The 27,336-nt window shown below is 56.3% G+C and overlaps 1 protein-coding gene across 3 annotated transcripts; it reads right to left on the bottom strand.

Annotated features, from left to right (window-relative positions):
• Positions 1-200: 200 nt before the first annotated feature.
• On the bottom strand, positions 201-25,813 carry PPIL2 (peptidylprolyl isomerase like 2). Of its 3 annotated transcripts, XM_081801691.1 has the most exons (21): positions 25,651-25,813; positions 23,906-23,955; positions 22,810-22,855; positions 20,661-20,723; positions 19,420-19,471; positions 15,554-15,605; positions 12,156-12,247; positions 11,250-11,339; positions 10,383-10,458; positions 9,518-9,678; positions 8,162-8,237; positions 7,532-7,638; positions 6,983-7,072; positions 6,664-6,697; positions 5,999-6,116; positions 2,631-2,687; positions 1,949-2,021; positions 1,773-1,835; positions 1,545-1,684; positions 1,171-1,273; positions 201-453 (listed from the first exon to the last, which is right to left on the bottom strand). In XM_081801691.1, exons 1-20 carry the CDS (start codon positions 25,680-25,682, stop codon positions 1,177-1,179), a joined length of 1,569 nt encoding a protein of 522 aa, XP_081657817.1. In that variant the 5' UTR covers positions 25,683-25,813; the 3' UTR covers positions 201-453; positions 1,171-1,176. The 3 variants fall into 3 exon arrangements, with proteins under 3 accessions (XP_081657817.1, XP_006743651.1, XP_081657818.1); XM_006743588.2 differs by lacking the exon at positions 201-453 and having other exon boundaries at positions 482-1,273; XM_081801692.1 differs by lacking the exons at positions 201-453; positions 20,661-20,723 and having other exon boundaries at positions 482-1,273.
• Between the last annotated feature and the right edge of the window lie 1,523 nt (positions 25,814-27,336).

Here is a 27,336-nt window from a genome sequence, read left to right as displayed (position 1 = left end):
GCAGAGGACTGCAGAGGGACAGGGTGCACGGGGAGCACAGCCCTTGTCCTCCACACACAGGACAGCCCGTGACTGGCGTGAAGCAAGAGGACAACGGGTGGATGAGCTCTGGGAAGGGGGCCCAGATGGCACCTGCGTGGACGTGCACGAGGGGCTTGAACCGAGGCAGCGAGAGACCAGGCTTGGTCTCTCGACCAGGGGGAGTCCAGGTATGTTCTGGAGCCGCTGTGGACATCTGAGTCTTGGGTGAAATAAAGAACCACCAAGGACCGAGCCTGAAGTTTGCAGTGTGACCAGCTGGAGGGGGTCGTGGCCCGTGCCGGCCCGAGGACGACAGGCCTTGGGAGTGGGTGTGAGGGGTGGACAGCTGTCGCCACGCTTCTGCAGAGGTGCTCTGGGAAAGCCGAGGTAGTGGCGTCAAGGTCAGGAGCAGGGAAGCCACGCTGGCACAGGCTACAGAACGAACAGAAAACAAAGGGCGGGCCTGCAAACGTTAGGGTTTTTTTTTTTTTTTTTTTTTACATTTATAGAAAAATAAAGTCAAGGGAAGGGATTCTTTAAGTCCGGAAACGCTGGTGAGGCCGGTCTGGAAGCCCTAGTGCTGGGGTGAGGGATCGAGTGTTTGAGCACGAAGTCAGGCCCGGGGGGCGGGGGTGGGCAGCTGCTCCCACGTGCACTCCGCTTACCATGCTGGGGCAGGGGGTCCTGGGCACAGCCCCCACCTGGGCCGGGCGGCAGGAGCTCCCCAGCATGGGCAGCACGCAGGTGCAGCGCCCAGCCCATGGCCCCAGGGGAGGAGGTCTGGGCTCTGCAAGCCGGTGTTTCTAACCAGGTCCCAGGTGCCCCACTGAGTAAACAGTCCCCAAGACGAGGACGCAGACGGGGTGGGGGAGGGTAGGAGAGCCAGAGGCAGGAGACTCTGCCTTCCTCACCGGCCCGGGCCTAAGGGCAACAGCCCATGCCCGGCAGTCTGAGACGTGGGCTTGGGCTCGGCCCGGGGCCACTGTACCCAGTGAAGGCTGGGAAGGCCCGTGGACTCCGAGGGCCAGGAAAGGGGACTCGGGCAACAAGTAAGAGCTTTAGTAAGCTGTAGTCGGAAGGGCAGAGAACTCTGTGATGTGGACACAGGCCCCCAGCCCTGAGTCCCTCCGGGGCTCCAGAGGGGCCGACCTGCTGCTACCATGAGCTGAAGTCCCCAAAGCCTCGGCTGGGCTTCTTCTTGGCCACAGGGACAGCTGTGCTGGTGGAGGGCTCTTCCTCTGCTGCCCGTTTCCTGGAAAGCGGAGACTCGCTCTGGCTGCTGGGCGTGGACAGTCCCCCGCGCTGGGAACCCACGCCCTCCCGCAGCACCTGCTCGGTGTGAGGTCACAGTCACATACGCACCCCCCCACCCCCGGGGTCCTCGTGCACGGTGACGCTGCCCCCCGGCACCTGCTCACCCCCCATGCCCGGTGCTCGCTCGCCACGGGCGGCGTCTGACCCGTGGGCACTGGGAGGCTGGGAGAGCAGCACGCAGACGGGACGCGCGCCCTCACTGCACTCACGTGGCCACTGGATTGATGTACTTGCCCACCCCCTGGCGGTACGTCTGGGGGCCCTGGCTCCCCGGCTTGGGCTGGTGGGTTTTTCCTGTGCTTTCTGGGGCTGCCTCCTCGAGCTGCGTCGTCTTGCGCTGCTCAGCAATCTGTGACGGAGCACGGTGACGGCTGGCCCGGAGCCCCGCAGGCCGGGCAGGGTCCCCGCAGCCCCTGCCCCCCTGGTGGCCCCCTCACCTGAGCGTCGGCCTCCTCGTAGGGGTCCACAAACACCGTGGTGGAGTCGATGCGGATCTCCTCCTAGCAGCAGAGGGGGACAAGTGAGGGGACGGCAGGAGGCAGCAGGCCCCTCCAAACCCGCCTGCCCAGTGCCCAGCCTGGGCGGCGATCCCCTGTTCTCTCTCGGCACATACCTTAGGGCGGTCGGTTTTGGGGTCGCTCTCCACGTTCTCCATGGCTGTCAGTGTGTCAAAGCCCCCAACAACCCTGCGGCCGAGGGACAGGGGTACCTCTGAGTGTGCCCCAGGGCAGGGCACCCCCAAAAGCCAAGTCCCTGTGGCATGGCAGGAAGAGGGGCAGAGGATGGGCCTGAGAAGGTGCCACAGGGATGAGAGGCCTGGGGTTGCGCGGGGGGGGGGGGGGGGTCAGAGCAGGGCCAGCGGGCCACAGGTACTCGCACTGCTTCCATGCACCCTAGCGCTTTTTGTGTGACAGGCTGCCGAGCTGAGGGTGTGACACGCCACAAGGCCACAAGCTGGAAATACCATCTGGGCCTTCATAGGACAAGAGGACAGAGAGGCGAGGACGTGCCCAGACTTGCAAATTGGACCCAGCCAGAGGGGAGCCCAAGGGGGGCGAGTTTGGACATGGCAGCTGGCCAGAGGGGGCTAGAGCGGCCCGCCCCTCGGCTGGCAGGTCTGCGGAGCCACATCCCCTGGCCAACAGAAAGGCCCAAGTCCCCATTTCTGTGTGGCCGTGACCGCAGCAGTGATGGTTGTGGGGGCAAGCAGGCACTGAGCCAGGTGTGGGGGCAAGGCAGTGAGAGGGTCCCACTGGGGAAGAAGCCTACCCGCACCAGCACCCCAGACCTCTTACCGCCCGAAGATGGTGTGCTTCTTGTCGAGGTACGCACAGGAGCGAAAGGTGATAAAGCTGGGCGAGGAGGAGAAGGGGAATCAGGAAAAGCCTGCGAGCTTCCCCCACAGCCTGCTTTGCCCCCAAGACTTCTGGGCACACACCAGGCATCCCCATCCCCCCAAAGCAGCTCTGGGAAGCTGGAGCTCCTTGTGTGTGCGGCCCCCACACCCTGCCTGGTCAGGGCAGGCCGTCAGCCAAGGCCGCCCAGGGGACCGGGACCCCAGCTCTGCCTCCAGCCCCGGCTGCTGCCAGCTTCTGGCGGACAGACACTGCCAGAGCCCACGGGCAGAGGGGGAGACTGGACACCTGAGCCCGTCCCATTGTGACAGCAGCTGAAGAAGCAGGGATGCTGAACTGAAAGAAAGGAGACGGGCAGGAAAGGGAGCAAAGACGCCGAGGAACGTAGGTAAACACCCCTAAATGCTGACCTAGTAAACTTTCACATCGAATTTGGTATAGAAATGAGTGAAATTTAAATGTCCAGCTATCTGAACATGGGAGCTGGCTGGGCTGGGGGGACGGCTCGGGCAGGGTCTGTCTGTGAGGAAAGGAGAGAGAGATTAACTGGTAACTGCAGACTTTAAATCTACTTAAAGCCAGAAGTGACACTTAACTTCCAAAGCAGGAGAAAGAGAAAAGAAGAAATGAAAAATTTAAAAAAAAGGGGGGGGAACCAGGAAGTACAAATTAGGATAACAGAAAATATGGATACTGACTGGAAGTATGCACCTAAGACCGTCAGTTTGAATTAAAATAACCCTAAATCTAAGTGTGTGTCATTAAAAAGACGGCCCTAAAGCTTCGAGAATCTGGAAAGCTCCAAGTAAAAGAAAGGAAAGAGGTCTAACAAGAGATGGAGAGAAGCAGTGTGGGCAGGGCTGCCCTCCCGGGACACCAAACGATGCCGCCCACGTCCCGACGGCCCACGGCACGCACAGTCAGCAAGGGACAGAGGCCCTTTCCAGAAACCCACTCCACCGGGGACAGCACCACTTCCGAGCCCACCAGGCCTGACCAGACACGGCCAGCGGGCAAGTCTCCACAGACGCCAATGCCCACAAGTGTGCAGACCTGAACTCTGGCCACCAGGTGGGTCTCTCTGCCATGCGTTTCTAACACAGGTCGGGAAGCTTAAAGGGGAATGAAAGAGTCCTGAAGAGAAGGAAAGACAAGCAATAACAGGGCAAACAAAGATATACCAGAAAGGAAGTAAAGTCTACGATTCGTTCTTTGACCTAAGAAGACAGTGAAGCTGGGAAGTGCGTGCCGTCAGCATGTGCAGACCCGGATATTTGCGGAGGCGGAGCCTGAGAAAGGAGAGAAACCGGAGGAAGCCAGTGAAGATGGAAACAGAAGGAAATTACATAAAATAAAACCAGAAAAGCCCTCCGTAAACCATTAAGGAGCGGGAATGCAGACACCACGGAAGTTTGGAAAGCTAGAGATGGACCAGTTACATTCTGGCAAAACAGAAGCTACCCAGATGGCGCACAAAGTGGAACCCGACTAAGGAATTAGCACGAAGAATCCGCAAAAGCTGTCCTTGGCAAGCTACCTTACCAAGCAGACCCCAATGTAAGCTAACCCTCCCCAGGCTGTGCACGCTGGGGAGGGTTAGCTTACATTGGGGTCTGCTTGGTAAGGTAGCTGACCAGCCAGCCCCGGCTCTGGGGTGAGGACTGTGGCACGCGGCCTAAAGCAGTGGCCGGTGGACCACCCGGTGCGGCGAGGACCAGCCCAGGTTTATTCCAGGACAAAACAGTGACAGCAAGGCTGGTCAACCCAGAGCTTCTATCCACAAATTCCAGAAGGAAGAGAAAACGCTCTGACCAGAGTAACAGATGCTAAGAGAAAAGCATCTGGAAACACAGCCTCTCCCAAAAAGTAGGCCCAGCAACAAATTTGATCAGATGGCAAAAGAGCATGTAAACTGGAGAGCAGGATGCCCACGTCCTCTCCTTACAGGCCTGACCGGGAGGGGACTGGTGTTCACGCTGGAAGAGCGGAACACCACCTTGTGCTGATAAACCTGAGTATCTAGGAAACCCAAGACACTCTTAATAAAAACCATTCCAATTTTAAGACATTTTAATAAAGCAGTTAGATCTAAAATCAATTTTTTAAAAAAAAGGTTGTTTCAGAGAGAGTGCGTGCATGCACACAAGCAGGGGGGCAGGGGGGAGGGGCAGAGGGAGAAGCGGACTCCCCGCTGAGCAGGGAGCCTAAGGCGGGACTCGATCCCAGGACCCTGGATCATGACCTGAGCTGAAGGCAGATGCTTAACTGAGCCATCCAGGCACCCCCAAAAATAGACTTTCTCTATATGAGCAACGGAATTGGAAAAGAATTTTGACTTTAAAATATCAAATTAGGAGCACCTCGGTGGCTCAGAATATATACTGGAATATGTTTTAAAGTACTATGGGCGATTTTTCCAACTGGAAATACCTGGAAAAAAATATCTGGAATACAGACGCCTAATCTAAAAAGCTCTGAAGAAAAATACAAACCTCCTCATAAAGAACAAAGAGGAAAGAGTCGACAAAGAACAAGCAGAAACAAAGGATTTTTAAAACTCAGAAATAATGAAACTCAGGTGAACTCCTACAGCTCCCAGAGAGGGAACGACAGACAGGTCAAGAGAAACCCTGGCTGGATGGGCACCCCCATTCCACCCAACCGGACGGTTCTGCAGGGGAATCCCATCAAATGTGCAGGAAAGCCGTCACCCCCGATGCCACCATCACCAGCCGCCACGTTGCGCAGACGGATCTCCCCTGTCCTGCCCACCCCATGGCGTGAGGCTCCTCCAGAAAACTGTCTTGCTACCACCCCGAAGACGCCCCTCCACCCCTGCCCTGCCAGGCTGGGTCTGGCCGCTCCCCTCCCCACACTCACTCCTCGTTGGGCCCTCACCCCCTGCCTTTCCATCAGAACACGGGGCCACCCGGGCCCGTACTTCTAGCCCATTCTCACCCCCTCGGCTGACCCGCTAGGACCAGCCTGGGTGTTGCACGCATCAGACATTATCAGCGCTGCAAGCACAATTCTCATGCCCTCCCCAGGTCTCCCCGTTTCTATAAATGCAGTGCACATCCTAGGCCACCCCCTGCCTGGGGCCAGCATCTGCCACCTCCCGCGGCCTCCCTGGGTCTCTGAGCAACCACCCACGTTACTTCGTGGGCACGCACCACAAGGCACACACATGGGGGAGGTAGGAGTCTCCTCCAGGGCGCTGCCCACTTTCTGGGCGAGATTCAGGTTGAGCACACCCTTTAAGACAAAGCTGAGAGGGAGGACCCACCCACAGGCGCCCGCTGACTCACAACTGAGACTTGTTGGCGTTGGGCCCCGAGTTGGCCATGCTGAGGATGCCCCGGCCCGTGTGCGAGAGGTTGGGCCGGAACTCGTCTTTGAAGGGCTTTCCCCAGTACGACTCCCCACCTGCAAGAGAAGCAGCATGGCCGGCGGCACCAACGCCGGGGTCCCGGCCCAGTGCCGCCAGTGGGACGCAGCCCAGCTCCAGAAATGTGTGCTGAGTGCCGAGGGGCACCGCCGAGTACTTCAGAGGGCAGCCCTGGCCCCGAGGGACCCTCGTCACCATCTCCCCACGGATCCCTCCCCAGCCCCCTGGCCCCTCGGAGCCCTGCGTGGGGCTGGACCCCTAGTTCAGGGAGTAAAGGGTGGAAGCTGCAGGTCATGACTGCTCACACCACACTGGGTGAGGGAGGGGCCTGGGCCTCGGAGGCGACAGGCCCAGAGGGGTCTCTAGAGCGGCCAGAGGGCATCGTGTTGCCTCTCCCCATCCATCCAGGCCTTGCGACCCTCTCAAAGTGAGAAAACTGAGGGATGTGCCTGAGGTCACACAGCAGGCTGGTGGCTGGCCTATCAGATTCCACATCTGGAACTCTCAACACGGCCCCCCCACCAGCCCCCCGCCCCCCCATGGCCTACAGAGAAGCCAAAGCTGCCGGGGGAGCCCTCGGCCTACCTGTGCCTGTGCCGGTGGGGTCACCCCCCTGGATCTGTGAGAGGAACCAAAGCCAGTCAGCAAGCTGTGCCCCATGAGCCCGAGCCCCTGCCCGGCCCTGCGGCCGCGGCCCACCTACCTCTGGTGAGGAGAGCGCCCTCCCGGGCCACCCCCCTCAGGAGCCCAGCGCGGGGGTCAGCCCCCCGCACGTTCCCCGCCCGAGGAGCAGGGGCTCACAGGTACGACTCCCAGGAGTCGCCTGCAGCACGCGCCCCGGCCAGGAGTCCCACGGCCTCCACGGACGCGCAGGTGTGTGGCCAGTGCGACTCTCGTCACTCACCACAAAGTTCCTGATGGATCTGTGGAAGATGGTGCCGTCGTAATACTGCTTCTTGCAAAGCTTGATGAAGTTTTCACAGGTCTTTGGCGTCTACAGAACAGTCCAGATACTTCTGTGAGGTGAGGAGCAGCCGACGGGAGGAGCGCAAGCACCACCGGGGCCCCTCTCAGCAGGGCTGCCGGTCAGCTGCGCGGCCCGGACGCGGTTAAGCAGGACCCGTGAGGCTGAGCTGCGGACACCGGCATCTGCCGTGACCCGGAGCAAGGGCCGCCGAGAGCCGCTCAAGCAGGTGGGGGGCAGGGGTGTGTGTGTGTGTGGAGCCTGACCCCTTTCGTGTGATGGGTGCACACGCCCCTGCCCAGAACACGGGCCCAGGAAACACAGTGCGCGGCTAACGGGGTCCCTTCCGGCGAGGGAAGTGCGGGCCCCAGGCCTTCTAGGGACCAAGTGGGACATTCGTCCTACCACAAGCGCATACCAAGGGCAGCTACGGATTTAAGACCCTGGAAGGGAGCGCGGGCTCGGGGCGGGGACGGCGGCCACACGCACCATGTCGCAGTGCAGCTCCAGGTTGAGGTCGCCCTTGTTGGTGTGCAGCCGCACGTAGCCCTTCTTCTTCACAAACTGGTAGCGCAGTATGTCCTCGTCGATGGCAGCTGCAAACCGAGGCCCGAGCTCTGTGCTGCCCTCTGGCTGGGGCAACACCCCCCCACCCCACACATCAGGCTCTGGGGAGAGCCCAAGGCTCGGCCCCGGCCAAGCCCGGGCTCACAGGACCCTGGCCGCAGGACAGGGTGGGTGTAGGGGGCAGAGGGACGGGGCGTGGCTCGGCAACGGGGGCGGGGCGGGTACTAGAAAAGCCTGGACACGTGGGGTCGGTGGGGAGGAAGGGGACCTGTTAGGCCGAAAACACGAGAGGAAGGGGTGCAGGGCCAGTGCTGAGGTGGGACGTGGGCTGGAGCCCAGGGTGGTGCAACCCCGACGGGTAGAGGGAGGACCTCCTGCCCCCGGCCGGGCCCCTGCTGCAGCCCGTCGCTGCCTGACCACGTGGGAGCTGCCGAAGCCCCCGTGAGGGCCGGCACGATGGAGTGACGCTTGGGGGGTGGGGGGGGGGCAGGACGCCCGCCCTCGGCCGCTGTGAGGCAGCACTGCTGCAGACACAGGCACATGGGCAGCTACCTGCTTCGTGCGTGGTCTCCGGAACCATGGCGGTGGAGGTGAAGGAGGCGCTGACCTTCCCAGTGGAATAGTGCGCCTGCACAGGAAACCAGGGGGCCCATGAGCAGCGGCCCGGGAGGCCAAGACCCCACGGCTTGGGGCCGCTCGGGGCCCTTCCTCCAAAAAGCTGTCCCTGGCCGCCACCCACAGAGCCCAGCAGGAGCTTCCGGGGCGCTTGGCCCTCTCCCTAAAGGCTCAGGGAGTGAGGGGACCGAGCGGGGGCACGTACGATGAAGGGCCTGGACGGGGCAGGAGGCTGAGGCCCAACTGGCCAAGGCTCTCGTGGCAGCTGAGACCCTGAACTGAACTAGGAACTGGTCACTGCTGAGGTTCACAGTACGAGGGACTCTAATTCCTTTTCAAAGGTTTCAGTCTTCTACAGTAAACAGATTGCTTTTCCAATCAGGAAAAAATAAGCCCCAATATGTTGTATTTTTATCCAAGACAGAAAAGGAAAAAAAAAAAGGGGATTTCTCCCCATCAGAAAGAAATACACCAAAATGCTAAGCGCTATTGTTTTAGTTCTTTTTTTTTTTTCTAAAGATTTTATTTATTTATTTAAGAGAGAATGAGATAGAGAGAGAGCATGAGAGGGGGGAGGGTCAGAGGCAGAAGCAGGCTCCCTGCTGAGCGGGGAGCCCGATGTGGGACTCGATCCCGGGACTCCAGGATCATGACCTGAGCCGAAGGCAGTCGCTTAACCGACTGAGCCACCCAGGCGCCCCTAAGCGCTATTGTTTTAAAGGGGTGGGACTGTGAACAAACTTTCTTTCCTCTTGCAAGTTTTCCTGGATAATTCTCTGGGAGCCACGCTATCCCCCATAGCCCTGCCTGAACAGGGGAAGGAGCAGCTTTGGGGCCAGACAGGCCGGGGCACAAATCCTGGCACCATCACTGCCAACTGGGGGCCTCGGGACCAACCAGTGGGTGTTGCAAGAAGCAAACATGACACCCTGGCGGTGGGCACCAGCTGTGCCCTCCTCTCAGCACCACTGCACCCTCAAACACCCCTGCAGTCTCTCCCGGGGCTACAGTGTCCCGTGGTAACCAGGCAGAGGTCCACCCAGCCTCCCCACTCCAGGCTGCTGAGCTCGGGCCAGGGTGAGATAGAGACCCCGTGTGGCCCCCAGCACACGCCCTGCCACCCCCAGCCTCAGTGCAGGCCACCTCTGGGCCCCCAAGGGGTAGCTGGGCTCTGAGGGGTCCTGGCCACCTCCCTCCAAATGTATGCCAGGGCCCTCACGAGTCCCTTCCCCCAGTACCCCTCTGAGCGCAGGCTGGCTACGCTGGCAGCTGTGTGGCCCTCTGCCTACTCACAGCATTCAGCTTGTCCACTTTCTTCTTCTCGGGGACCTTCATGGTGGCCGCCAGGACCTCGTCCCCTTTGAACTCCTTATAGAGCTCCTGCAGTGTCTCGCGGGTCTCGGCGTTCGTATTTTTCAAATAATAAGATGGGTCCTGTCTGGCCTTTTCTTCATCTACAAAACAGCACAGTGTCCCTGCTCAGCCAGCCAATCCCCCAGCAATGTCCCCAGACAGGCGTGACAGGGACAGGAGGCCAGAGCCAGCTGCAACAGCAGAAGCCTGGAACAGGACGCAGGCCAAGTAACCCAAGCCTCCACACGGTGACATTTTCCTGGTGGCCACGATGCAGGGGAGGGGGTGCGGGGAAGAGCTCGAGGCAACAGCCCGCAAGGATGGCAAGTCAGCCCGCCCACAGTTTCGGCTGTGGTCAGCTCTGGACTCCGTCCCCAGCTGTGCCCTGGCCCCAGTCACACCCCCTCCCAGGACCTGCGTCCACACCAGAGGGACCCAGCAGCCCGCAGTCATCACCTGTCCCCGCAATGGGAACAGAGACAATTTCTAAGGAGAGGAGGACCTGGGAGAGGACGTGGCCTCAAGGGACCCTGGGGCGGAGGCAGGAGCCAGGCCTCCACTGTATGCGGCTGTGGGCACCAAGCATATGGGCCCCAGCTGGGACTCCCCACATCAGGCCCCTGTGGGCAGGCGTGGGCGAGTGCAGTCCTGCGAACCTCGGCACAGAAGCGAAGCATCAGCCGGTCTGGGATTGGGCAAGGCTCCTGGGTGCTCCCGCCGCCAGCAAGGTGAGGGCTTTACCCAGAAAGCACTGACCTGTTTCACCCAAACCCCTGGCACCCAGGCCAGCTGTGGTTGTACCTACCAGGATCTGTTATTTTTAGGTTATTCTTCACATGAAAGAAATTGGAGACGTTGAATTTGTCCAAATTGGTGGGGTCCTGCAGCAAAAAGAACACACGCAGCAGAGTGAGCCGGGCAGCAAAGGATGGGCGGGCGGCCTGAGGGTCCTGGGCCTGGAAGGAGAGAGGCCAGGGGCAGCACAGAGATCTGGGCTATCGAGCAGGGAATGGAGGGCACCAGGGGTCAGGAGCAGGCTCTGCCCAGGCAGGGCCACAAGCAGGGGTGGGGACAGCGGCACACTGTGTCCCCTTCTCCCCGGCACACGGCTGATGAGCACGAACGGACGTTCATCTAGGGGATGTGGGCAGGCATGGGGCAGCCACCTTAGGCCTCCCACAGCCCCCCGCGCTCCCTTCAGCCCGGATGCCACAGAGCCCGCAGTGCCTCGGGCCCTGGTGACGGCAAGCCCACCCCGTGGGAGGGAGCACACATGGACCGCTGAAGAGGATGGGACATGCCAAGGACAGGAACGGCCCATGAAGGCCATCTCCGAAGTTTCTAAGTCCAGGTCTTTCAGGAACCCACTCAGGGCTGACACCTAGAGGCACGCCTATGCTCGACGCTGGGGCAGGGCACACACCAGCCTGTCCTCTCCCACTTGGATACGGACATGGCTTTGGGGGCAGAGATGAGCGGCCCTGACGCAGCAAGGACAGGCATCGGAAGGAGAGATGTGACAGCCAGATGGAAGCGGCCGTGTGAAGACCTGGGCTGACAGCAGGGGCGCTGGGGCTGGGGGCGCTGCCAGGAGCTGGGGGCAGCTGGGAAACCGCAACCAGTCAGGCCCCAGAGCCTGGGCAGGGAAGTGGGATTGGCAGAGGGCACCCACCTGGAGGGTGATGATGTCCTGCCTAGAGAAGGGCTCGTCCGTCAGCAGGTCTCGGAAATTCTTGGCCTTGATATTTAGCTGCTCCACTGCCTGCAGCCAGGAGGGAGCCCACCGTTATGGTGCCTGCCCCACCCCTGGCCCTGGGTGGGTGCCAGCGCCTTTCCAGGGGTGAGGAAAAGGACGGCCTGACCATGTACCCACTGCCGAGAGCCCCACCACGGAGGGCGGAGCCTGCTGAGCCCCCGACACTCGAATCAGCCATCTCAGCAAGGCTCACCGAAGGACACTCCCATTACACACGTGACATCAGCAAACAGGCTCAACAAGGCCGGCCATGCAGCTCTACCAAACCCCTTGCACCAAATCTGTGCACTCTTTGGGCAAAAGCGACCCCGGAGGCCCTAGGGCAGCGCTGGCCACCCAGACCCTGCCAATGGCCAGGGACAGGTGGGAAAACAGCTCAGAGGGGGCTTCCCTGCCACACGGCGCCAACACGGCTGCTGCTGTGCCCTCTGCCGGCCCACCCGGAGCAGCAGGCTGGGGGCGGGGAGCGGGGCCTGCCCACCATCCTGCATCTGCCCCTCCAGGGGATGCCAGCGGCGGTGCAGGGTCGGGGGGGCACCTGGCTCAGCACTTCCCTCAGGCCTGGGCCTGCCCTCAGAGCACAGATTCCCTCCCAGGGCCTGATCAATGAAGACAAAGACTGTGGGGCAGACCCCTGGGGTACAAAACCACACCCCAGGTTTCCGGTCTGGAGACCGCAGGAAGGGCACACCTCTTCCCGACTGCACTGGGACGAGGCCAGGCTGTGCCCACGGTGCCTGGTGCAAACTCAGCGCCAGCCCAGGGTCGCCCTGAGCCACACACCTGAAAAGCCTACGTGTGACACAGTTCCTGAGAACCCACCTCATAGGTGTAGACGTTACCAGTGGTCCTGACAGCTACGATGTGGGTGTTGTTGGTGAACACGGTGAACAGCACTGGGCAGTGGTACTTTCCTAGAAAGAAGGCCCATGCAAAACCAGTCAGAGAAAGGGCTAAGGTCAGAGCAAGGGAGGAGGCAGAACCCCGTGTCAGCAGGCCCAGAACGGAGACCCAGAGGGACAGTCAGCCGCTCACGCCCCCTGCTCCAATCCCAGTGGGAAACTCCCAGTCATCCTGCAAAACCCAAGCCCTGCATGGCCTTCCTTGGAGGAGTCTGCACCATCAGCCCCCAGCCCGCTGCTAGCAGCCACCACCCTAGACAAGATCTTCCTCCTCCATCTCAGACCTTGCCACATTCCCTAACCTCCTATACCCTCGCCTGCATTACTACAACAAACTCCCACTGCCCTCCCCACCCCTGCCCCGCTGACTCCACACCAGGCAGCCAGGAAGCCCGTTCAAGTAAGTCCCAATGAACACATTGTGGAAAAAAAAGTGGGGGGGGGGGATATTTACAGATCAGAGATTGAGGAGATAGCAATCACACGGATTTGTGTGGACTTTTAAAAAAATCTTGATTTGAGGGGCGCCTGGGTGGCTCAGTCATTAAGTGTCTGCCTTCAGCTCAGGTCACGATCCCAGCGTCCTGGGATCGAGCCCCGCATCGGGCTCCCTGCTCAGCGGGAAGCCTGCTTCTCCCTCTCCCACTCCCCCTGCTTGTGTTCCCTCTCTCGCTATCTCTCTCTCTGTCAAATAAATAAATAATCTTAATTTGAAAACTATAAAAAAACAATTATGAAAGCATTCCAGAATTTTGACTACGGGCTGGATATCTGATGATACTAAAGAATTCCTGTTAAATTTTTAGGTGTGATGATAGTACTGATTACTTTTTAAGTCCTTACCATTTACAGATACACACTGAAGTACTTAGGCATGAAATGACATGGTATCTGATACTTGCTTCAAAATTACCGAAGCAGGTGCCACAGGGGAGCAGATAAAATCACACAGCCCTGAGTGGACAGGAACTGAAGCTGGGTGATGGCTACGGGGCAGGGGATCACCATACTAATTCTCTCTACTTTCATGTGTCTGCAGTTTTCAATTAAAAACAAAGCCAAAGGGGCACCTGGGTGGCTCAGCTGGTTAAGCGTTCGACTCTTGACTTCGACTCAGGTCATGGTCTCAGGGTCCTGGAACTGAGCCCCATGGCAGGCTCCGTGCTCACCGTGGAGTCTGCTTGAGGATTCTCTCTCCTCCTCTCCCTCTGCCCCTCCCCCTCCTCACGCACATGCCCATGCTCTCGCATCTTTTAAAACAACAACAAAGCAAAAGGGGAGCCTGGGTGGCTCAGCTGGTTAAGCATCCCACTCTTTTTTTAAGATTTTATTTTTTTTTAATTTTTTTTAATTTTTTTAAAGATTTTTTATTTATTTATTCGAGAGAGAGAGAATGAGAGAGAGAGCACATGAGAGGGGGGAGGGTCAGAGGGAGAAGCAGACTCCCTGCCGAGCAGGGAGCCCGATGTGGGACTCGATCCAGGGACTCCGGGATCATGACCTGAGCCAAAGGCAGTCGCTTAACCAACTGAGCCACCCAGGTGCCCTATTTTTTTTTTATTTTTTTTTAAAGATTTTATTTATTTATTTGACAGAGAGAGACAGCAAGAGAGGGAACACAGCAGGGAGACTAGGAGAGGGAGAAGCAGGCTCCCCGCAGAGCAGGGAGCCTGACTCAGGGCTCGATCCCAGGACCCTGGGATCATGACCTGAGCCGAAGGCAGACGTTTAACCTACGGAGCCCCCCAGGCGCCCCAAGCATCCAACTCTTGATCTCAGCTCAGGTCTTGATCTCAGGGTTGTAAGTTCCAGCCCTGCACTGAGCTCCATGCTGGGTGTGGAGTGTACTTAAAAAAAAAAAAAAAAGTGCTTGCTGGTAAAAAATGTTAAAAAAACCCCAGGTGAATGGTCAGATCTCGTCTCTCCTCTCTGGCTGGCAGCGGAGAGTCCTGTGGTTGCCCATGCCCTGCACGACTGCTCTGCTCGCCCCAACCCAGACCCCTCTGACCGTAGCCCCCTGCTTCCACCCCTCACACTGTTCCAGCAATACAGGCCTCCTCAGGGCCTTTGCACTGGCTGTGCCCTCTGCCTGGAATGCTTTCCCCCACATCCCCTTATGCCTCCTCTCTCATCGGATTCCCACGCAAACCCCGTCAGCGTGTCTTGCTATGACTCTCTCCTCCCCGCTCCTTATCTTCGGTTGCTGGAAGCAGCAGCATCTGACACGCTATGGGGAGCTGTTTTCCAGTTTCCTCCCTCACCATAACGTAAGCTCCTTTTATTCCAGGAGGGATGTGGCCTGTTTTGCTCTCTGCACATGGCAGGCACTCAATAAATATGTGCTAAATGAGAGACACACTGTGGGCCTCTGAGTTAGCCGATCTCAGAGCGGGGGGTCTACAGTGCTTGGCTACCAGCGTGGAGCTCCCTGACCTCCAAGACCGTCCACAAAGCGCTGTGCTTCTGTTTTGTCGAGGCCACTCCCTCATTTACAGTGAGCCGGCACCAGCTCTGGGGCGAGACAGGCGTGTCGGGCCCCAGCGTCAGGTGCCTCAGCATCTTGCCGGGAGCGCAGACAACCTCAACCGCGGCATCTACACGGGCTGAGAGAACTGTGCCAGACCCACAAAGAGCCAAGAGCAAGGTCGGTGCCTGCGAGGGTCACCTCAGCTCTGGTATCTGACAAGACCAGCGGAGGGTGTGGAGGACTACAAAGCAAGATCCCTGGGCTGGGATGGGCTTCACAAGCAGTGGTGAGGAGAAGCCCAGCCGAAGAACCCGGCAAATCCATCACACCCCCACACCCACCTGCCCTGGGCCTCTGAGCAGCTCCTGCCCCCAGCAATGAGCAGACCAGGGTCGCAGCTAGACAGGGTCCATGCCCACAGGGCCCAACTGTATGCACAAAGGCCATCAGCAACCCTCACGGCCCCACTGCCCTCATGGGAAGAAGTGCCCAAACTCAACATTTCATCCCCCACCCCATCCCCAGCTTTAAACTACCTGGACCTTTAAGGAGAAATTATGTTACATCTTTTTTTTAATTGGGGTAAAGTACACATAACCTTTGCCACTTTAACCATTTTATTATTTTAAGTAATCTTTACTGCCAATGTGGGGCTTGAACTCACATCCCTGAGATCAAGAGTTGCGTGCTCCACTGACTCAGTCAGCCCAAGGCGCCCCTACATATTTGAAAAATTAAGTGTCCAGCTTGATCAGAAAGGAATGATGGATTCTGCAGAGAACTTGGTGAGAAGCAGGGGCATTGGGGTCTGTGGCACAGTCTCTGAATTGGCTGTAAAAGGGATCACTCACCTTCCTTGTTCTTTGCAAAGTTCAGCTTGATCAGGGACCTCCCGTCCAGTTTCTGCAAGAAGAAGAATTAATAATTAGTAATAACAAGTAAGTGGCTGATGTGAAGAAACGCGGAGCCTATGAGGCTGGGTGAAGCAGAGAGATGGGCAAAGTCTCTGACCACGCAAGCCTTCACAGCTGCAGGCAAGAGGTAAAGCCGCAGGGGCCGCCCCACGGAACCCCCAGCCTCTGAGCGGCACCCTGACCCGCTCACAGGGGCGACCCCCACCTAGAGGCTGAGGGTGGAGGTGTGTTTTATACTTCTCAAATGTTGACACGTTTTTATTGTGAGCCCTGATGCACTGACTACTTCTGAAGTTAAAAATGAACGTATTTCTTCATCTGGCTGCGGGGCACACAGGCGTGCGCCTACTGTTCTGCTGTAGGACTATTTAAGAAAGACAGAACATTAAAAAATGGGGGGGGGGAGGATGGGTTAGCCTGGTGATGGGTATTGAGGAGGGCACATTCTGCATGGAGCACTGGGTGTTATGCACAAACAATGAATCATGGAACACCACATCTAAAGCCAATGATGTAATGTATGGGGATTAACATAACAACAAAAAAATTAAAAAAAAAAAGTAGAGGGGAAGGAATCAACACCCCCACATGCTGAGTGATGGGTCCTCTATTTTTCACAGTTCCTGCACTGTCTGCGGTTTACCTCTTCTATGGCAAACCTTACAATAAAACAAAGTCCAGGCAGCCAGAGGAAAAAAGCTGCCCTGGAGTCGGGGGCCTGGGTTGGAGCAAGTGAAGGGGGCCGCGGAGAGACCCCAATAGGGGGAGGCAAGACTGCGTGCCCAGGAGCACCTGACTGAGGGCCCACATCCTGGTGGCCCCTGGCCACTCTGGTGCAGGCCCGGCTCTGCCTACCCGAGCGAGGCACAGAGGAAACGCTGGTGGGCATCCCAGGGCCGGGCCCGTGTCCTCGCCCTCCCCTCCCCGGCCCAGTGCAGGTGAGCATTCAACTCAGGGCAGACAACAGGGTCCTCGCTCCGAGGCTGCTTCCATCAGATAGCCCTCCTCCTTCAGGCCCAGGCGGCCTGGGTGCATGACCCTGCACATAACATGCTCCGCCTGGGTCCCCGAGAAGTGACATGGGCCAAGCCAGCCCTTGGTTAGCTGCCATATTGGGCCTGGCCAGAGGCCGAGGTTTTGGGGCCCTGCAGAGCACCCGTGAAGCAAAATGCCCAAAGCAACAAAAAGCGCCCAGAGGCAACCGAATGACAATATCCACGGGGAAGGAGACCGAGGCCGTGAGGACAAGCATGGACAGGAAGACATGAGGGAGTCCAGGGGCACAGTGGGGCCAGAAAGCCACCCCTGGGAGCACAGAGTGCAGACCCTCAGCCTGACCCCGGCTGTTCCACTGAGGCCGGCGTGGCATTCGCATCAGGGAAGGCAACGGACCCTGAACACAAGCCAATCACGGGGCACAGGCAGGCAGCACGGACCCCACAGGAAGCCCCCGGAAGCCCACAGTGGCTCCCAGCAGAAGGCCTCACAGGAACACTGCCAGTCACGCTTCCAAATGACCAAAACTGAGAAGGACACAGCAGACACCCGAAGGACAGCACTCTCCTTAGGGAGGCCAGGCTGCAAGCATCACCTCAACCGTCTGAGAAAAAAGCCCACAGGCTTTTTCTGGTGGCCAGGCCCAGAACGCGCACCCCCAGTCTAGCCCCCTTTCTTCCAAGGGCAGGGAGGGACCACTGATGAGTCACCCACCTGACGCGAGGGGCCCACAGCACCCTACACTCTGTCACAGGGGCCAGCGGAGTCCAGACAGCACAGAAGGGCCTCCAGGAATCAGGTAACAAGACCTCGGCTAAGTAAAGGACCAGTGACATTTCACCTGTCCTACCTACGCTGGCAACCGGGACACGGTTCACACGGCTTGGCCCTCACTGCCTCCCCGTCAAGCCTCACAGAGCCCAGGTCCTCCTGGGCCTCCCTGACGGCGGCCTCCACCCTGCACGGCCTCCATGGTCTCCGTCACAGAACTGACCTGGCCTCACGCAGCCTGCTGCCTTCCCCATCAGGACAGGGCCTTATCCTAGCAGACACGGCTCCAAGGCCCTGGCTCCGGCCGGCTCTCAGCTCCACGGTGCCAGAACCGGCCGCCTCCATATTTCATCAGGTTAACCTCTCAGCCTCACGCACCTCCCCAGACACCCTGGAGCCGACTGTCCTCCAAGGTCCCACAGAAGTGCCCACCCTCCCTGCTGGCCCTCCTCATTCCACCTCCACCCCAACTGCCTGCCCCTACTCGTGCACCCAAATCCCTCCTGCCGCTCGGGGCTCTGCTTCTGAGGGGTCCGCCTTCCTGCTGAAGCCCCACTGGCCCAGAACGCCAAGCACAGGCTAGATCACCTGGTTCCACCCGTCCGTCCCTGGCATCCCTGGCATAGGACATGCTAACTGATCCAGTCCTCCGAAGATGGGACTGCACTAAAAGGCCCCTACTGGGCTCTCCCCGGCCCCGGGGAAACACAGACCCTGATGTGATGGCCCCGCAAGGCACACAGGTCCATTTGTAACAGCAATGGTGGGTCCGGCCTCTCTGTGCCACCTCCTCAGCCTTCTTCCTGGTGCAAGTTTGCACAGCACCTCTCACGCAGACAAGTGCATAGCTCCCTGGCTGCTCTCCCACCTTCCACCCTTGCCTCCCTATAGTCCCGTTTCCCACACCGCAGCCAAGGCGAGCCTTTAAAACACAGTCCCGATCTTGACACGCTTCTGCCCGAAACCCTGCCCGGTTCCAGCACCCCCAAAACAAACCTGAGCTCCCCCAGGGCCTTCAAGGCCCCCGTGACGTGGCCTCTATCTACCACCATCTCCCCCCACCCAACCCCGGTCTCAGCTTCGATGGCACTGCTCCACAGACGCTCCCCAAGACCACCCCCCCGCCAGCTCCCTGCCGGTGACCGCCTCCGCCTCCCACAGCCAACAGCTCACAGGCCCTGCACACAGCACAGGCTCACACCTCGCTGAATAAGTGGCTGCAACTGAGGAACTGAAGAAATGGGCCTGCAGTGTGAGGGAACGCGAGGGCTCCGAGAAGTAAAGGGACCACAGGAAAGTGGGAAACGTAGCAGCCCCACGGGTTTATGATGGAGGCAAGGCGGGGGGGGCAGAAAAGGCGACTAAGCTGGAACTTGGCTCTGCACCCAACCCGTGTTGGGTGCAGAGATTACTTAAAAATAGAATCTTAAAAAAAATTAACGCTTTCATACTGAGGCGAGGCAAGGAAAACGTCTAAAACCTGATGATACCCGTTGGGGGAAAGGGGAACAAGCGTTTGCAACTTCCCTGGAGGACAATTTGCCAGTAGCTACCAAAACAGAAAATGCACCCACCCTGTGACCCAGCAGTCCTGGGAGGACACTCGTATATGTGTCCAGAGAAACGTGCACAAGGGTAGTCCCTGTCCGCCGTAACAGCGGGTGACTTCAAACACGCTGCGGCAGCCCCCCAGGAAGACGCATGCAGCCACCACAGGACACAGCAGGGTTCGACGCATGGGTGTTCAGATCTCCAACACTCCAAGGGGTGTGAAAGCAAGGTACAGAGGCGTTTGCGCGTGTGACTGCATCCATGGCCCAAGGAAAGAAGACGTACACCTGTACAAAAGTGTGTACGTGAGGGAACATTTCCAGAAAGGAACAGTGTGAGGAAGGGAGGGGAGGACAGTCCCATTCACAGTGCCCCGTGAACGGTCCTCTACCGCGCTTGTGTGTACGCGAAAACCACAGACCCAAAGGACAGACGCGAGGATAGCGTTCACTCGGCATCACTTAAACTCCTGCCCGGCCACCTACCTCTCCATTGCTGGGGTTGGTCCCATACTTCTTAAGCCAAGGGACGATGTTACTGAAGGGAAGAGAGGAGAGAATGTCGGCCAGGTGGACAGGTGCAGCCCGGTGGCAAGGCCACCAACCAGGAGGGCCCCGTCCGGGTGAGAGCTGCAAATGGGCTTCGCTCCGCTTCACTTCTGCTAGCACCTTGCCTTGACCAAGGAAGTGAGGAGTGTTTCTGGATACGTTTCAATAAAAACACACCTAGTGTTTTTATTGTGGTTACGGATAAACAACAAAACCAGCGAGAAAAGATACATGTAAATGTTGATACGTCCATACAGCGAGATACTGGGCCAGCATCGAAAGTCAGGCTTCCAGAGAATTCTGAACGACACAACTGAGTGAAAAATGGATTCAGAACTATCTTCGCGTGGGGCGCCTGGGTGGCTCAGTCGTTAAGCATCTGCCTTCGGCTCAGGTCGTGATCCCAGGGTCCTGGGATCGAGCCCCACGTCGGGCTGCAGGAAGCCCGCTTCTCTCTCTCCCACTCCCCCGCTTGTGTTCCCTCTCTCACTGTGTCTCTCTCTGTCAAATAAATAAATAAAATCTTTAAAAAAAAAAAAAAAAGGAACTATCTTTGCAGTATTATCTCAACCATGCACCATAAATAAACTCACAGAAAAAGAGGAGTATAAATGTTGACAGTAGTCATCCTGGATAGTGTGATTATGATAAATTTTTCCTTTTATTTTGAAGTATTTTCCACATTCTCTAAAAAGAGATTGAAGCATGAAAAAGTTACAGAAGCTGGTTTATGTTGGAACATAAAACTGAGCATCATGCTTCAAAACACAGCACTGGGAAAGTATGTACCTAAATTATGACTCTGCTTTCATAAAGTGAAAAGTACTCAATTTCATTAACATCCAAAACAGGTATAGGTAGGCCAATTAGAACCCTAGGCTCCCCCATGCGCGGGGAAAGGTCAATGCCACCCCAGGCAGGGACAGTAGCGCCTGCCAGCAAGGCTGCCTGGCCAGGGGTCACACCAACACTGCGGCCTCATCCCCGAGGCTCTGGAAGTCTCTCCTGGGTCCCCAAGAGGCCACCCAATGCTCCCGAGGCTGCCAAGACCCCAGTGTGCGGCCTGGCTTGGCACTACCTGAAGCCACAACCCCTCCAGCTGGTCCCATACCCCCTTCCTGAGTGGGTGTCCACAGTCTCACCCCTTTTGTTAGCTCTAAAGTCAAGGGAAAACTCACAGCAAGTCAAAGACGACGCCTTCAGGGGTGCAGACTGGGTAGACGAAGGGCTGCAGAGAGAGACTGAGAAAGGACAGAGTCACTCCGGGTCACGCAGTGGCTCCCGTGACTTCTCCCTTTGTTCCTCCCTGCTTCCCTCCAACAATTCCGGGGCTCCTCTGCCCAGCCGGGGCCAGGGGCCAGTACAGAGGTGACCCCCACATCCCCGCCCCTCAGAAGCTCCCTGCACACACCAATCAATACAAGGCAAGGGTCCCAGGAGGTGCTGAGGGGGCCTTGGGGGGATAGCAGCCGAGTTCTCCCCACTCTCTCTGCCGTGTCACCTGACATGTGTCATCATGTTCGAGCCCAAAAGAGGTTCCTGAGAGTAGCCTTGGGGCAGCAGGACTGGAATTCACTCCCTAAAACCTCACATGGCATGCAGGCCATACTCTTCTACTGAGAGCTGCCCTCTCTCATCCCAAGAGACTCTGGTGGACCTATCCTGGTCTGGGGGTGCCCTGCTTGCTCCTGCTTAGAGTGTGCACACAATTCCCCCCACATGTCCAAGGGGTAGGCACATGACTCAGGCAAGTGCCCTAGGAGCCCTGGGTAAGTTCTAATACATGGATATGGGGGTAGATGGGTCTGCAGAGACCCAGACTGCCACAAGCCATTTACCACCTCGTGGAGCGTCTACTTGGGAAAAGCAGAACATATAGATGAAGGGAGACTGTACATGGTGACCTTGCTTGAGCCAGTACCCTTTTGCCTTTCACGGGGTTTCCATCGCTAGCCATCAAGAGCCCTGGCTGACCTGGCTTATTTGTAAATCGGTCATCTCTAAGTTTGGTCAGCACAGGTCAGTCCCCCGGACCTGGACAGCCTGGTAGTGACAGGGTCACCTCCCCAGATGCTGCTCCAGAAAGCCCTCCCTCTCTGGCCCAACCTACTACTCTAACCCAGTGGTGATCCTGCTGGGGACTGATGAAAACAGGACCCAACACCAAAGCAAGCTCCAAATGGCAACACACCGTACATGCATCTTCTCCCAAATGGGTCTTGAAGGGCATATTCTCAAAGCACATTTTTACCCAGAACCCAAGGTAGTTAAAAAGTGGGTGAAACACAGTTTAGAGACCTCTTGGAGGAACTAGGAACCAAGGATGAAAGTATTTCCATAAAATCCATTCATACACACTCTGAATGAGAACAGATTCCCATGAGGCTGATGACAAAACTTGGTGGGGAGAAATCCAGCCAATGATGCCTGGGTCTCACTTGTTGACCCTCCCTGAGCAAGTGCCAGGAGCAGGGAAAGCCCTCACTCAGTGCTCCGAGGGAACCTCCAGGGGCAGACCGAGTGGCTGCATCCCTGGCCCTTCCTGCCCTGTGGTGTCTGGCGGAGAACACTAGGAGCGCTGTCAGTTCTCAAGGCTCATCGTGACCTACAGAATCAGAAACCAATGGGACACACACACACGATGCATGTGTCCAGAGCAGGGATGATCACAGCTTGAGCTTGGGGAAACTCAGGCCCAAATGGACCATCCCCAAACCCCCAATATCTTGGGGTTCATTAATGCTAGCCCCACTTCTCCAGCAGACCCACCTTCTGTTCATACACATACCAACCATGGTAGGAAGAAGCCTCTGAGTGTCTCTACAGCTGGGTCTCTCCCCATCCCCACCAGTAACCTGTGTTCCCGGTGGGGGGGAAGGGGTTCACAGTATCATGACTATTACTGATGCTGTTACTACCTAGACTCTGGACTAAAAGTAAAGCATGAAAGACATGGGCCCGGAGTCAGTCCACAGGGTTCAAGCCTCGATGGCATCACTTTCTAGATGTGACACCGGGGTGAGGGACTTCCCACTTTTAAACACTGATCCTCTCAAGTGTAAAATAGGCTTAATGACAGAGTCTACTCACCTTGGAAGCTAAAAAAGAAGCTAAAAGAAACAATGCATAAACATACAGACACAGAATGAACAGAAAGTAAGTATTAGTTCTTATCACTGTTAGGTCACCTTTTCTCAATTCAAGGAAGATCTAGGTAGGGGAACACAGACAGAACCCACATCTGCATCTCCAAGGATCAGATTCACTGTCAAATAATGAGTATCAGAAAACAACTAGGAGGGACAGATTAACACTCGAAACTCTTACCTGCAGTGATCAAAAGGTAAACGACGAAAATTTGCTTGTGGAATATCTGTTTAAGATGAAAATAAAAGAAAGTTTATTCTGTGAATAACCTCATGGATGTGTTCTTACCAATAATTCAATCCCACGTTAAGAAAAGGTTCATGTAAACTACCTACTGCAAAAACTAGTGTAGGTTAAAAAACCTTTCAATAAGTAGAACACATGGAGTACATCAAGAACACACTTAGAGGAAAAAGCACATACTTGCTTAAGCCACTGCGGTTGGGTTTCTCCCACAACCCTAACACCTTTGCTGTGGGGTCTGGCTTGGCTTTCCAAGACAGCTGTGCTGGTTTTATCCCCAACAGCAATTAATGAGAACGTGCTCTTTTTACTGCAGCCTTGATAGATCTGGGTATTATCATTCTTTTTATTCTTTATTAACTTGACAGAAAAAAGAATGTTATTTTAATCTATGTCAAAAAGTATCACCACTGGGGCACCTGGATGGCGCCGTCAGTTAAGCGTCTGACTCTTGATTTCAGCTCAGGTCATGGTCTCAGGGTCGTGAAATCAAGCCCCACCCACGTCTGCTCCGTGCTCAGTATGGAGCCTGCTTGAGACTCTCTCTCTCTCTCTGTCCCTCCCCAAGCCTGTTTTTGCTCTCACACGTGCTCTCACACACAAAAAAAATATCACCACCAAGATTAAACATTTCTCATGTGTTTAGTGTATTTTCTCTTTTGTGAATTATCTGTGTTCTCAACCTATCCGTCTGCTACACTTTGTGTTCTTTTTTTTTTTTAAAGATTTTATTTGACAGAGATACAGCGAGAGAGGGAACACAAGCAGGGGGAATGGGAGAGGGAGAAGCAGGCCCCCTGCGGAGCAGGGAGCCCGATGTGGGGCTCGATCCCAGAACCCTGGGATCATGACCTGAGCTGAAGGCAGACACTTAACGACTGAGCCACCCAGGCGCCCCTCTGTGTTCTTGTTCATTATTAATTTTTACAGTCTCATTGTATAGTGAAGACATCATTCCTTAATTACACCCCCCCCACACACACACACACACATACATCCACACCAAGGGAAACAGAAGGATTTCATGCCTTACCTGGTTTCTTGCCACCATAGAAGTGAGTGTATTCGGCACAGGTAATGTACCTGAAGAAGAGAAAGAGAATATTACTACCACCCCCCTTTATAAATAGGACAGTCTCTGGAAGTAAGTGATGACTGAATCGTTTCACTCATTCAGCAAATGCTTATTAAACACCTACTTTGTGTCAGACCCATAGTGGTAAATACAACAGAACACAGGGATACACAAATTAATAAGCAAATACAAACAATCCTGCTTTCCTCTGAAGAAAATGAACAAAACTTAACAGAAGTCTTGATGATGCAAAGGAGCTAGCCATGGGAAGATCTCGGGGAAGAACTTTTCAGGCAGAGGGACCAAGCAGGCTTATCACATATAAAAGCCCTGAGACAGGAACAGTTGTTGTGTTTTCAGAAAAGGGTGAAGTCGCTGAAGAAGAGTGTGCACACGGGCATGGGGCAGCAGATGAAGAAGGTCTTACCCAGAAGCTGGGTAAGAGCTGTGGATCAGCTTTAAGCAGTATGGAAAGCTGCTGGAGGGTTATGAGTAGGGCCCTGGCATGATCTAACAGAAGTCCTCAAAGCATCACTCTGGCGCCTGTGTAGAGAGGGACAAGCAAGAGAGGCAGCAGAAAACCAATCAGGAGGCAACTACAAAGGTTCAAGGAGGAGTGGACATAAACTCCACCTATGGGAGGGTTGGTGGATGAGTGAGAAGTGGTTCCTGGAAGAACCACAAAGATTTACCGATGAACAGGGGGAGGAGAGAGCCGCAGGAGAGAGGCACCAAGGCTAACTCCCAGACTTCTGACCTAAGAAACTAAATAGCGGTGTGACCACTGAGAGGGGGGAAATGAGGGGGGAGCATATTAAATTTGAGATGTCTATCAGACCTCCAACTGGAGATGTTGAGTAAGCAGCTGACTATTTTAAGAGAGAAGACTACAAAGAAGAAGGTAAAGGGAGAAAAAACGTGGAGAACATGGATGTATGAAGTCTGGGAGAGAGGGAGGAGGATCCAGCAAAGGAGACTGAGAATAGAGAGGCCACTGAGGCAGACATAAAACCAAGACCATATGGTGTCCCACATGCTAAAGAAGGGCTTCAGAAGGAGCGAGATGGTCAGCTGTGTCATATGCTGTTGAGAAGCCCAACAAAATGAGAATTGTGAACTGACTACTAGACTTAGCAACAGAGAAGTTACTGGGATCCTGACAAGAGTAGTGCTGCAGAGTAAAGCCTGCCTGGATTGGTTTCAAGAGACAGCAGAACACAGCAAGCAGGTGCAAGTGTTTCACGTCTTGTTAGAAAAACAACAACAAACCACAGTGGCAGCTGGAGGGGAGCACGGGGCAAGACTAATTTGTTTTAAACTGCAAAACTCGGAGCATGAGTGCAGCCCGACGAACCAGCACGCAGGGAGACTGGAGGCGCAGGACAGGAAGGGGCTGATTCAGGAGCAGAACTCAAGAGTGCAGGGGCCCGTGCTCGCCCAGCGCCGAGGTGATGGGTGGGCCACGCTCGGATGAGGACACCTACGGTGCGTTAGAACCGGGAGCCCGGGAGACCTAGGCGCCGGGGTATGGGGTGGGGGGTAATTCTCCGCCTGGGGAAGGGGTCAGAGGCTTCTGGGACGAAGCGGCATTTGAGAGTGGCTCTGGGAACCAGCTCTGAGAGAGGGAAGGGGTCGGCGCGGAGTGCGGGACAGGCGGGCACCGAGCCGAGCGGGGCTCCCCTCCCGGCTGCGGCTCAACTTACATCTTGTCCTTCTGATGCTGTCGCTTCCCCATGGCGGCGGCGGCTGCGGCTGCGGCTGCGCTGGCAGTGCCAGGACCAACGAGCGCGGAGAAACGACGGCAAACAATCCAGATCCCGACTTCCGGGCCCAGCTCCCTAATTACTTCCGGGTCTCGCGGACCCGCCCCGGAAGTGGGCGAGGGGCGCGAGGGAACGGTGGCGCCTGGTGCCAAGTGCGCATGCCCAGCAGGTACAGCCTGGTCCTAGGGTGCCTGGGCGGAGCTCGCGGTAGGGCTTAGGTGCTGGTGGGCCGAGAGGCCTCTGCCTCGAAGCCCCACTTTCCCGGGCGGGTGGGGGATGCTCTCTCTGGACCTTTCGCATACCAATCCAGCCCTGGCTATGTGCCGTCCCTGCTCAAGCCCGCCCTGGTTTCACCTGGATCTTTAAAAAAAAGTCTGCGGGGCAGGGCGCCTGGGTGGCTCAGTTGGTTAAGCGACTGCCTGCCTTCGGCTCAGGTCATGATCCTGGAGTCCCGGGATCGAGTCCTGCATCGGGCTCCCTGCTCGGCAGGGAGTCTGCTTCTCCCTGACCCTCCCCCCTCTCATGTGCTCTCTCTCAAATAAATAAATAAAATCTTTAAAAAAAAAAAAAGTCTGCGGGGCACCGCAAGTCCCACCAGCATCTGTTTCCTTCCGCGGCAGACGCCTCCAAAGCCACGTCCACATTCGCTGTATGCCCGTTCTCCTCCCATTCAGTCCTCACCGTCTCCAGGCCCCTCTCCTGGGCGAATTAGGGGCAAGTGGCCATTAAGCCCGAAAGTCCAAAGCCCTCACTCATCTGTTCCCCTTTCTTAAGGACTCTTCCCTCGACCAGATCACTATCTTCCTGTGCCCCAGCCTAAGCCCTGGGCCTCCGTCTACACCCAGGCTCTACACCCAGGCTCGTGGCTTTAAATACCACTTGTATCCCTTGATTCTCATCATTAAACGGCCAACACTCCAGATTCCTGACCTCTACTTAGGTACCACTGATCTCAAATTTAACATGTCTGGTCAAAACAGAATTCTCCATCCCCCCTGTACCCCTACTAGTCAACTGTACCACTAGCCAATCACCCAAAGCCAGTTGTCCTTGTCCTTTCTCATTTCGTGGCTGCCTCCTTCTAATTTTCTAGGTTTCAATATAAAGGTCATCTCCTCAGAGACGCCTTCCCTGACAGCCCACCACATACATGCCCAACTCAGCTCCCACAGGACTTACCACAACTTATAACCCTGTTAATTAGATCTATGCACTGGTTACACACACACACATGAGGATAGGATGTGAGCTCCTTAAGAGCAGGGACCCCAACCACTTGGTTTATTATCTCCAGTCCCAAGCAAGGTGTGAGGCATACACAAGGGTTCAATGAATATCTGCTAATGTCCAGCAGTCCCCAAGTATTTTGTGAGGACTCACAACTCACATGCAGGTTTGATTCTCAGGTTGGTGTGTGAGAGGAGTCACGGTCTCTGAAACTCCTTAGGGAGGTGCCAAGTTGGAAACTAATACACCAGCTTGTTTTCCTTCAGGGTGGGAACAGATCACTGTTTCTAAACCCACACCAGGATAAGGCTTGAGTTTAGGGGCCAAGTGCAGGAAAAAATGGTAGACTTGCAACTCAGTGGGGTCAAGTGAGGCCTAAAGGGGCCACAGACACTGTAG

This window comes from Leptonychotes weddellii, chromosome 13, assembly GCF_054177405.1.
Source record: "Leptonychotes weddellii isolate Sample4059 chromosome 13, ASM5417740v2, whole genome shotgun sequence".
NCBI classification, from domain to species: domain Eukaryota; kingdom Metazoa; phylum Chordata; class Mammalia; order Carnivora; family Phocidae; genus Leptonychotes; species Leptonychotes weddellii.
Note: the sequence above shows the minus strand (reverse complement) of the source record. Positions and strands in the feature narration are given on the sequence as shown.